General features: G+C 53.7%; 1 protein-coding gene across 1 annotated transcript; it reads left to right on the plus strand.

The window, feature by feature from the left end:
* Nucleotides 1–10,092: 10,092 nt before the first annotated feature.
* LOC138467265 (small ribosomal subunit protein uS15-like) lies at nt 10,093–10,494 on the plus strand. The gene has a single exon (XM_069607277.1). It carries the CDS (start codon nt 10,093–10,095, stop codon nt 10,492–10,494), a length of 402 nt encoding a protein of 133 aa, XP_069463378.1.
* The last annotated feature ends 1,944 nt before the right edge of the window (nt 10,495–12,438 follow it).

Raw genomic sequence — 12,438 nt, forward strand, 5'->3', positions numbered from 1 at the left:
TCATGTTGAACACCCTATCGACCCGCCACCCAAGTGAGCCCAACACACCCCCTCCACCCTCCTACCTCCCCCCCGAACACCAGTGTCCAAAGATGCTCATTGTCAGTGGGCTGTCGCTATTGCAAGCCCCCTCTGCGGGTATCAGGGGCACCCCTGCCTGTGGAGCGCAGGTTCCTTCCAGATCTACGTTGGGGGCTGCCCTGGACGGAACTTGCAACGGATGATGTGTCTGCCTGCTCACGTCCATGCATGTCCCTAAGGGTTTGCGAGAGCTCAGTGAGCACATGGCGCACTGCGGCAAGTTCGGCACATACGTCTTTGGACGTCGCATGCAGTTCCCCCCTCAGGCTCTCGGTGCTTCTCTCCATTTGGACTCTCAGGCTCTCGGTGCTACTCTCCATTTGGACTCTCAGGCTCTCGGTGCTACTCTCCATTTGTGCCCTTAGCGTCTCTGTGCCTCTCTCCATTTCTGCCCTAAGTGTCTCAGTTGATGTTTCTATGTCTGCCTTAGTGCCCCCACATTCATCGGCATGGTCCTTGAGGAGCGTGGCCATTTGCTGCTGTTGCACGATTAACTGGTCGAGGGACTGTTGCCTCTGCTGGGCCATGCCCATTTGCGGGGGTGTCACAGAGGGGCTGTTGTCCTCATGTTGCCTTGCCACAGGGCTTGTGGGGGATGGCCAGTCGTTGTCTTGTGGGTGCCCCTGCGTGGTATCCTCATGTTGTACGGGATGGGACAGACAGGGGGATTGGGACAGGTCATGGATGGATCTGACTTCGACATCCCCGTTTTCTGTGTCGGAGCATGCTGCCATCAATGGGGTGTCACCTATGGTGCTGCTGCCACCAGAGGCAGTGCCTTCTGTGGCATCCGTTGGGGGGACCTGTGGTGGTGGTGTTGTGGGCATGCTGGCTGCTGGGGTGCCTGTTGATGTTCCCTCCTCTGTGCTGCCACCTGATTTGTGCTGCTGCCGTGTCTTGATGCGTGCAGCTGAGGTGGAGGGTCTCTGGCCGTTGGTCTTGGCCCTCTTTGCAGGTGTGCTGGTAGGGGTGTCCTGTAGCTCGTCGTTTGGATCGGACCCTGTGGTGGAGTAAAGGAGGGCGAGGGTTAATGATGGGTCTGTGGGAATTGGAATGGCATTGTATCACATGCTCTGGGGTGGTACCTGAGGGTGATTTGGGTCGGGTCCTTGGAGGTGCTTTGATTTGTGTGTGGAGTGAGGGTGCAGTTGTTTGGCAGCCTGCAGTTAGGGTGTGCCTGCTGCACGTGTAGTGCGTGTATTAGGGGTTTTTAATTATTTATGTATTTATTGTGGGTTTTTACGTGCGCTATCAGGCCGATGTGTGTGGCCGTTCTCCTGGACATGTGTTTCTGTTGCACTATGTGGACGCATGGTACTTCACATGGATGGACTGTGTGGATTTGGCATTGTTTTATCTGGTACACCTACCTGAATCTTCGGATGTCTGCACTCCTTTCTCCATCCCTCCGACTCCCTCTATGCTCTCCATTCCGATGGTGGAGGCACAGATTTCTTCCCAGGGGGTCAACTTGATGGGTGATTCAGGACCTCCCCCGGTGGCTGTGGCAATGTTGCGGTTGGCAGAGAGTATGCTGCGGACGCGTATCCGCAGGTCGTCCCATCGCTTGCGGCATTGCTGTGGGGTGCGGGGTGCGGTCCCCACCGCACTTACCCGCTGTGCCACCAGAGCCCATATGGTCTTCTTGTTTGCAAGTGCCGTTCTGGTCATTTGCGTGGAGAAGACGACGGCAGCATTCTCCTGGAGGGTCTCGGTTAGCACGGTGAGTTCCTCGCGGGAGAAGTGGACCTGCCGCTTGCGGTCGCACGCTTTCTTCGCTACTTTTCCCATTTGTCTTGGTTTCGCTAGGGTGGGTGACGGGTTGGGGTGTGTTTCAGGGTAGTGATTTTAGTGGTTGTGTGGTTTTAGTGGTTTTATAGGTGTACGCCGGGATGTTTCCCGTTCCGGGCCCATGTTTTTACTTCCGTTTCCGTATATTTCCGGTCACCGTACTTTCCGGTAGGCGCACACTGCGGTGACCGCTAAGAGGGGTGGCGGTATTGCACCTAGGGCGCCGTACGGCGGCGGTGTGGGCCGTTTTGGGGTCATTTCCGCCATCGCGGACTTTGCACTTCCGCCGTGGCGTGGTGCTCGTGCCCGATGGGTCGGAATGGGCCGCACTTTGCTCCTTCGTGCAATGGCGGAAACGCTATTTACGCTGTGGCGCTCCGGTCAGTCACTTTCCGCCAGGGTCGTAATGAGGGCCATTGTGTGTGACAGACATGTGTTAAATTGCATTATTTAAATTGGGGTTGTAACATGTAATTGCCTTTGATATGTGGGTGGGTGTGATAGTTGGTTGGGCCTTTTGGCAGGGGAGGATGGGCATTACGGACATGATTGGGGAATGTTGGGACCCAGGTGCAGGGGGGCATGGATTGGACATGGGTGGGGGCCTGCTGGCAGGTGCCCCACAGTGCTGGGGGGGTGGGGGTGGTGGGAGACATGAGTGGGGGCCTGGTGGAGGGTGACCCTGCACTGCTGGGGTGTGGGGGTGGTGGGAGACATGAGTGGGGGCCTGGTGGAGGGTGCCCCTGGTGGCTGGGGGGTGGGGGTGGTGGGTGACATGAGTGGGGGCCTGGTGGAGGGTGACTCTGCACTGCTGGGGTGTGGGGGTGGTGGGAGACATGAGTGGGGGCCTGGTGGTGGGTGCCCCTGGTGGCTGGGGTGAGGGGGTGGTGGGAGACATGAGTGGGGGCCTGGTGGAGGGTGCCCCTGCACTGCTGGGGTGTGGGGGTGGTGGGTGACATGAGTGGGGGCCTGGTGGAGGGTGACCCTGCACTGCTGGGGTGTGGGGGTGGTGGGTGACATGAGTGGGGGCCTGGTGGAGGGTGCCCCTGGTGGCTGGGGGGTGGGGGTGGTGGGTGACATGAGTGGGGGCCTGGTGGAGGGTGACCCTGCCCTGCTGGGGTGTGGGGGTGGTGGGAGACATGAGTGGGGGCGTGGTGGAGGGTGCCCCTGGTGGCTGGGGGGTGGGGGTGGTGGGTGACATGAGTGGGGGCCTGGTGGAGGGTGACCCTGCACTGCTGGGGTGTGGGGGTGGTGGGAGACATGAGTGGGGGCCTGGTGGAGGGTGCCCCTGGTGGCTGGGGTGAGGGGGTGGTGGGAGACATGAGTGGGGGCCTGGTGGAGGGTGCCCCTGCACTGCTGGGGTGTGGGGGTGGTGGGTGACATGAGTGGGGGCCTGGTGGAGGGTGACCCTGCACTGCTGGGGTGTGGGGGTGGTGGGAGACATGAGTGGGGGCCTGGTGGAGGGTGCCCCTGCACTGCTGGGGTGTGGGGGTGGTGGGTGACATGAGTGGGGGCCTGTTGGAGGGTGACCCTGCACTGCTGGGGTGTGGGGGTGGTGGGAGACATGAGTGGGGGCCTGGTGGAGGGTGACCCTGCACTGCTGGGGTGTGGGGGTGGTGGGAGACATGAGTGGGGGCCTGGTGGAGGGTGACCCTGCACTGCTGGGGTGTGGGGGTGGTGGGTGACATGAGTGGGGGCCTGGTGGAGGGTGACCCTGGTGGCTGGGGTGTGGGGGTGATGGGAGACATGAGTGGGGGCCTGGTGGAGGCTGCCCCTGCACTGCTGGGGTGTGGGGGCGGTGGGAGACATGAGTGGGGGCCTGGTGGAGGCTGCCCCTGCACTGCTGGGGTGTGGGGGTGGTGGGAGACATGAGTGGGGGCCTGGTGGAGGGTGACCCTGCACTGCTGGGGTGTGGGGGTGGTGGGAGACATGAGTGGGGGCCTGGTGGAGGGTGACCCTGCACTGCTGGGGTGTGGGGGTGGTGGGAGACATGAGTCGGGGCCTGGTGGAGGGTGCCCCTGCACTGCTGGGGTGTGGGGGTGGTGGGTGACATGAGTGGGGGCCTGGTGGAGGGTGCCCCTGGTGGCTGGAGGCTGGGGGGTGGGGGTGGTGGGAGACATGAGTGGGGGCCTGGTGGAGGGTGACCCTGCACTGCTGGGGTGTGGGGGTGATGGGAGACATGAGTGGGGGCCTGGTGGAGGGTGCCCCTGGTGGCTGGGGGGTGGGGGTGGTGGGAGACATGAGTGGGGGCCTGGTGGAGGGTGCCCCTGCACTGCTGGGGTGTGGGGGTGATGGGAGACATGAGTGGGGGCCTGGTGGAGGGTGCCCCTGGTGGCTGGGGCGTGGGGGTGGTGGGAGACATGAGTGGGGGCCTGGTGGAGGGTGACCCTGGTGGCTGGGGGGTGGGGGTGGTGGGAGACATGAGTTGGACATGGGTGGGGGCCTGCTGGCAGGTGCCCCACAGTGCTGGGGGGTGGGGGTGGTGGGGGACATGAGTTGGACATGGGCGGGGGCCTGCTGGCAGGTGCCCCACAGTGCTGGGGGTGGGGGTGCAAGGGGACATGAGTTGGTGGTCATTAGCTCAAGGAGACATATGCCTTTGCTGGGGGGCATGCCCATGGTGGGTGGGCTGCCTGCGGGACATGACCAGGGATGCAGGGTAGTCCCCTGTGGTGTGGGCTGCCTGCAGAGGCCGTGGAGGGTGTACAGGGTACACCTGGGAGGACCCACACTGTCAAATCACTTGTGGAACTTCCCGCGCACCCCTGATATATACGCGCCCAGGCTATTCGCGTGTGGAACTTCCCGCGCACCCCTGAAATACACGCGCCCCCAGGCTATTCGCGTGTGGAACTTCCCGCGCACCCCTGGAATACACGCGCACCCAGGCTATTCGCGTGTAGAACTTCCCGCGCACCCCTGAAATACACGCGCCCAGCCTATTCGCGTGTGGAACTTCCCGCGCACCCCTGAAATACATGCGCCCAGCCTATTCGCGTGTGGAACTTCCCGCGCACCCCTGAAATACACGCCCCCAGGCTATTCGCGTGTGGAACTTCCCGCGCACCCCTGAAATACACGCGCCCAGGCTATTCGCGTGTGGAACTTCCCGCGCACCCCTGGAATACACGTAGCCCGCTCCCCCAGGCCCGATCGCGTGAGGAACTTCACGCGAACCCCTGTAATACACGTAGCCCGCTCCCCCAGGCCCGATCGCGTGTGAAACTTCACGCGAACCCCTGATATACACGTAGCCCGCTCCCCCAGGCCCGATCGCGTGAGGAACTTCACGCGAACCCCTGTAATACACGTAGCCCGCTACCCCAGGCCCGATCGCGTGTGAAACTTCACGCGAACCCCTGATATACACGTAGCCCGCTCCCCCAGGCCCGATCGCGTGAGGAACTTCACGCGAACCCCTGTAATACACGTAGCCCGCTACCCCAGGCCCGATCGCGTGAGGAACTTCACGCGAACCCCTGTAATACACGTAGCCCGCTACCCCAGGCCCGATCGCGTGAGGAACTTCACGCGAACCCCTGTAATACACGTAGCCCGCTCCCCCAGGCCCGATCACGTGTGAAACTTCACACGAACCCCTGATATACACGTAGCCCGCTCCCCCAGGCCTGATCGCGTGAGGAACTTCACGCGAACCCCTGTAATAAACGTAGCCCGCTACCCCAGGCACGATCGCGTGTGAAACTTCACGCGAACCCCTGATATACACGTAGCCCACTACCCCAGGCCCGATCGCGTGAGGAACTTCACGCGAACCCCTGTAATACACGTAGCCCGCTCCCCCAGGCCCGATCACGTGTGAAACTTCACGCGAACCCCTGATATACACGTAGCCCGCTCCCCCAGGCCTGATCGCGTGAGGAACTTCACGCGAACCCCTGTAATACACGTAGCCCGCTCCCCCAGGCCCGATCACGTGTGAAACTTCACGCGAACCCCTGATATACACGTAGCCCGCTACCCCAGGGCAGATCGCGTGAGGAACTTCACGCGAACCCCTGTAATACACTTAGCCCGCTAACCCAGGCCCGATCGCGTGAGGAACTTCACGCGAACCCCTGTAATACACGTAGCCCGCTCCCCCAGGCCCGATCACGTGTGAAACTTCACGCGAACCCCTGATATACACGTAGCCCGCTACCCCAGGGCAGATCGCGTGAGGAACTTCACGCGAACCCCTGTAATACACGTAGCCCGCTCCCCCAGGCCCGATCGCGTGTGAAACTTCACGCGAACCCCTGATATACACGTAGCACGCTCCCCCAGGCCCCATCGCGTGAGGAACTTCCCGCGAACCCCTGTAATACACGTAGCCCACTCCACCAGACCCGATCGCGTGTGAAACTTCACGCGAACCCCTGAAATACACGTAGCCCGCTCCCCCAGGCCCGATCGCGTGTGAAACTTCACGCGAACCCCTGATATACACGTAGCACGCTCCCCCAGGCCCGATCGCGTGAGGGACTTCACGCGAACCCCTGATATACACGAAGCCCGCTACCCCAGGGCCGATCGCGTGAGGAACTTCACGCGAACCCCTGTAATACACGTAGCCCGCTCCCCCAGGCCCGATCGCGTGTGAAACTTCACGCGAACCCCTGATATACACGTAGCACGCTCCCCCAGGCCCGATCGCGTGAGGAACTTCACGCGAACCCCTGTAATACACGTAGCCCGCTCCACCAGACCCGATCGTGTGTGAAACTTCACGCGAACCCCTGAAATACACGTAGCCCGCTCCCCCAGGCCCGATCGCGTGAATAACTTCACGCGAACCCCTGTGATGCACGTACCCTGCTGAAATCGCGTGTTAGACTTCCCGCGCACCCCGGTATACACGCACATGTATTTTTTGTCAGCGGGTGTCCGTGTTTGTGGGTACCCCTTTGCACGTCATTTTTCCTGGAGGGCCACAGTATGGGACATTCATCATGGCAGTATATAGGTGCTATTTGTTGGCGCACCTTTTGGCGCACATTTCTTACAGCCGCAGAGACGCTACCGCCTGCTTTCTTGTGGCGGTCGTATTTGTGCCTGTGCGCTGGTTTGAGCGTGCGCTTTTTTGCCCTATTCTATTCCATGAATACGTGTTGTAGGCGAGCGTGTGGGCGTTCCGCGCACTTGTGCCCTGTACTTCCCCCGTGACGCCCACATTTTGGCAAGTTGTTCCCCATTCCGAGTGTTACGCCCCGTGTTCCGCCTACTTTTGTTGCGTGCGCCGCGCTATGTGCGATTTTCGCTGTGGACTGTGCGATTTTCGCTGTGGCCTGGCGCACGCCGTTAGATGGCCTGTGCGCCAACGTGCGCCGCGCACTTTCTTATCGCACGTCCGATGGTTTTCTCGCGCACGCCCTTCCATGAATCGATGTGCGCTGCTTTTCGTGCGATTTTCGCTATTCCACTGCGATTTTCGCTATTCCACTGCGATTCGCACGTTTTTGGCCACTTGCGCCGCGCTAATTATTCCATGAATCGGCTTGTAAGGGTCTTCTTGGAGAAATCCTTGGGGAAAGGGCTGACAACATTTGGACAAGAGCTGGATACTCAAGTGTCACAGCACAGAACACATCGCATGATGGAGCACTGTTTAATAATTGCAGAGCAGCAGTCTGGAAAGCGCTTATAATTCAATATCCTGATACATCAGATATGGGTGCAATTGTTGCACGCAAGATACCGGAAGGCAAAGATCTGCTTGCTTACATTCAGAATTTTCAAGAAGCTTTTGGCTATGGAAGCAAAGCCATGGCCAGAAATACAGCTGACCATTGCGCACCATTTCCGATTGTTGCAGGAGAAAAATTGAAAAGGGGAATATGCTAGAAGCTTGAGGAAGCTAAGCTAGTACAGAAGAAATTGTCAAAATATGCTATTGAAGGTGCAATGTTGATCAGTGGAGAGAGGCTGGGGCACAGCAAGTAGCAGCGGTGCCGCAGGTGAATAATCAACAACAGTTGGATCAAGGAGGGACTTGATTCATGCCAAGAGGCAGGGGAACAGGTTTTAGAGGAAGGGGAGGCTTTCAGAATAATCAGGGAAGCTTCCAGAATAACCAAGGTGGTTTTCAGAATGTGCAAAATGATAATCAAGGCATGCAGGGAGAGTAGATTAGGAGACTCCCTTCTGTGTGTTGGACATGTGGAATGACAGGGCAAATTGCGAGAACATATGATTGCCAAGGGTATGTACAGAATGGGCAATTTTCAAAAGGGGGGACAGTTTATCCTCCAGCATATAGCCCATAAAGTAGGGATGGGTTCACTCAAGATCAGACAGTGTATCAAGCGCAAGTGCCATAAACACAACAGGCTTTGCAACCACAGCAAGCAGCATTGAATCAGCCACAAGGGCATTCACAGCATGCACCCATGCAGATATAGCAGAACGCAAACACAGACAGTTATTGACTCCTAGAGTAGGGGGTGTCACTGTTGCCGGAGGGAATCCTTTTACAGGTACTAGAATAAGCATGTACCCACAATAGGACAGCTCACAGGGTGACTTGATGTGTTCAGTACTATCAGCGACATTACATCCTCAAGAGGAACCAAGGGTTGATGTTACCATAGGAGGCAAATCTTTTTTAGTTGACACTGGGGCATTCATGAAATGCCATGAAAGCTCAAGGGTTCTCTGAAGCTACAAGTAGAGTTCCTTTCACTGAGAAATTACCAGTCTCTATAGTAGTTATATGTCTTTCCCATTGTTGTATTGTATTCAAAACAGACACCAGTTAATATTCTATTCCGAGATTTAATGACAAAGCTAAATATGACGATTTCCTTCACTGACAAAGGCATAGTGTGTTCCATGCCAGGAATAAATTATTTAAATGTGGGCAAATTTATCATGGCATTTACAGGACAAATAGCTTTGCGAGTAAGACCTTGAATCACTGATGAATTCTTGTTCAGGCCATAGATACCTTTGGAGGAAGAAAGGGGACAGGTTTTTCCACTTGAATTACAGGCAGCCATAGTGCGAGGGGAATTGGCCATGCTCAACGGATTTGATGACGAGGGTAGGCCATGGAGAACAGTGATTGCCATTGGGGAAGGGTAGAGGTTGACTGATGAGGATATGTTTAAAGACGACCCATCAGACAACAAAGTGGTGTTCGAAATGAGCATTACTTATTGGATCAGGATTTAAAGAACAGAGATCCCACAACGGTTGATGATAGTGCGGCAGTGTCCAGCATTTTTTGATGAGGACATGAAAAAAGTGCCAACTTCTTTATGGACTAATGGTCCCTATGATGTAGGCCTGTTGAAGGGGGTGGGAGAAGTCAAAATTAAGTAGAAACTAGGAGCAATTTTACCTCAAGTCAGACTGTACCCTATGTCTCGAGAGGCAGATAAAGGCATTTTTAAGACTATATCAGCCGTGATGGAACAAAGCATCTCGGTGACGTCAGAGTCACCATCTAATACTCCAGTGTATCTGATTAGGAAATTGAAGGTGGGTCAGGGCATTTAATCCAGGACATGAGGCTGATTAAACAAATTGTAGAGGCAGAGTTTCCTCTAGATCTGAGTCCTGCAACAATTTTATTTAGTATTCCCTCAGAAGCACAATAGCAACGTGCTCACCTTGGGAGCAAGACGACACAGAACCACACAGGTTTGATCCCCGGGCCCGTGCTTAGAAACATCTGCGTATTAAGTGCGTTATAAATAACCTATCATATCATAAGATCTTACGTCATTTACGTTTCATCAGACTAAGCTGAAAAGCACATGTTTGCCCCAGGGGTACAGTGAGTCTCCATCAATCTTTAATAGGGTCTTGCAGTTGAACCTAAGCAATATTGCTTTGCCAAGTATTCTGCTGCAATACACAGACTATATATTAGTCTGTAGCACAACAGAGGAAAAGTGCAGACGAGACTCGAATCAGCTAATGATTTTTCAGGCAGACAAAGGATATGAAGTAGATAAGGAGAAATTGCAGTATTGTCAGAAAGAGGTGTTGTACATAGGTAAGTTAATTTTGCATGAAGGAAAGAAAGTTACACCTGACAGAGCTGAGGCATTCATAAAAATGTCAAAGCCGCACACAATAAAGCAAATGCAGAAGTTTTTGGGACTGTGTATGTTGTCAAAGCATGGGTATTTGATTAAAGTTCATATGCGAGACCCCTTTTGCAGGCTCCAAAGAAAGCACAGGTAAATAAGGATAGAAATTGAATGGACTGAGATGGAGGACGGGTTTGATGAATTAAAAAAAGCAATTTGTACAGCTCCAGTTTTAGGAATTCCCAGTATTCTGAGGAGTTATTTCAAAGAACAGATTTTCAAGCTGGCAAAAAAGGGCCTGACTCCATCTCAAATAGGAGTAATTCTGAGGGATTCCCATGGTGTTGCTCAGGTTCGCTTTGTTACTGTCAACAAAATCATGAGAATACTTAAATCCAAAGGTCTTGCCCCAGACCTTCCTGAAGATTTGTATCACTTGATCAAGAAGGCTGTTGCTGTTCGCAAACATCTTGAGAGAAACCGCAAGGATAAAGATGCTAAATTCCGTCTCATTCTGATAGAAAGCAGAATTCACAGGGTGGATCGCTATTACAAGACCAGGAGAGTGCTTCCCCCAAACTAGAAGTATGAATCCTCAACCGCTTCAGCTCTGGTAGCATAAAACCGGTTTTGAATAAACTTATTTGAACTACAAAAAAAAAAAAAATGTTTGCACACCAATGGAACAGTTATGACAGCAGTGCTCACACAGAGAACCACATTGGGGTTTAAAACACTGGCATATTATCGCATTCGCTATCGAGAAGTCTGCAAGCATAGTGATGCAGTGTTCCATGACTTTATTTGTTGATCATGCTCTGCTTGCTGTTTTGGAGAAAACTACGGGTACACTGATACCTCAAAGAGCTTCTGATTATGAGGTGGTTATATCGAATCCAGCGATCAAGATAGTCAGGTGTAAAATGGTGAATCCTACCACATTTGTAGCCAAAGCACTGGCAGCGGATGAGTAAGTGCATGATTGCTCAAATTATGAGGAGTTCTATGATGTGATTCCGAGGGTAAAAGTGAATGCTTTAGCAGCTGGGGAGGTTCTCTTTAATGATGGGTCTTCGAAGATTGATCAAACTGATGACGAAAGACATTCAGGTTCAGCTGTGGTAAGGCACAGAGCGAACAGGCAATTTGAAGTAGTAGAAAGTGAGAGACTTCCGTCTCATTTTTCAAGGACAGCTGCCGAATTGGTGGTGCTTATTGTCGCGCTGGAGAATCACACAGGGCAGGAAGTGACAGTATATAGTGACTCCACCTATGTGACATCAATCGTGCATGCATGGTTAGAACATTGGAAAAGGATGGGCTACCTCCGAGCGGACGACACTCCAGTGCAAAACGCCAAATTATTGGACAGGCTTATTAAAGCACATCAACTCGCAGTAGCCATCGCAATAGTTAAGTGTGCAGCACAAACTAAGAGAACTGACTTTATTTCACGCGGAAATGAAGCCGCAGACAAAGACGCCAAAAGGGTTGCATATTCATCTGATATTTCTAGTTTTGATACTCCTGACGTGAGAGAAAACATTGTTATAATACTGGTTGTAAATGAAGGGTTTAATCATTTGTCAAGAACACAGTTAATGGAAATTCAAGGTGGAGCTCCAAAGGAAGAAAAAGAACTGTGGACACGGAGGGCGTGTTCTTTATCCACTTCAAAAGGACTGCAGCGACAAGACAGCACTGATAAACCGGTGATGCCTGTAGCCTTATTAAGGTTGGTGTTAGAACAGCTGCACAACCCTGCACATGTTACTAGGGAGAGCCTTGCAGCAACTATTGTGGAGGATTGACTATGTTGACATGCTGCAGGTTTGTAATGGATATAGGTATATGATAGTGGTACTGTGCCCCTTCTCAAGATGGATTGAGGCCAGTCCATGCACACATCCTGAAGCCACTTGCACTGCAAAGTTTTTAGTTTGTGAAGTCTTTCCTAGATGGGGAGTATGTTATGTGCTGAGATCAGACAATGGACCTCATTTTTTGAATGAGGTGTTCGAACAGATTAGCTTATTGCTTAGTATTAAACATAAGTTTTCTTCTGCTTTTCACCCGCAAGTGAACAAGATATGTGAGAGACTCAACAATATTCTCAAGGAAAGGATAGCAAAACTAAAATTGACACTGAAGAAGGGGTGGTTGCATTGCCTGTCCCGTGCATTATATGCATTGAGAAATCAGCCCGGCCCTGACCACCACCTCACACCCCACAAACTAGTTACAGGGAGGCAGATGAGAATGTGTCTGACTCCTCCATCGAGAACTAGGAGTGATGCCCAGACAACCGCAGAATTATTAGGAAATGAGCTACGTGAGTACTTAACATGTATGACCTCCAGTATCTCTGTCATTTCAGATCAATTCAAGCAGAAGGTGTGTCGTCTCAGAACACAGATGAAGACAATACAGCTACCAGACCTAAAAAACGATGTGTTCCTAAATGATTTGCTGGAGATATAGTTCAAGTAAGGAACTTCACAAGGAAGTGGCACAAACCCAGATTTAC

Source organism: Ambystoma mexicanum, chromosome 4q (genome assembly GCF_040938575.1).
Source record: "Ambystoma mexicanum isolate Mex_15411 chromosome 4q, UKY_AmexF1_1, whole genome shotgun sequence".
Classification (NCBI taxonomy): Eukaryota; Metazoa; Chordata; class Amphibia; order Caudata; family Ambystomatidae; genus Ambystoma; species Ambystoma mexicanum.

What these genes read in the sequence shown, in the direction of transcription:
- LOC138467265 (XM_069607277.1), top strand. Translation starts at nt 10,093, where the DNA reads ATGGAGGACGGGTTTGATGAATTAAAAAAAGCAATTTGTACAGCTCCA.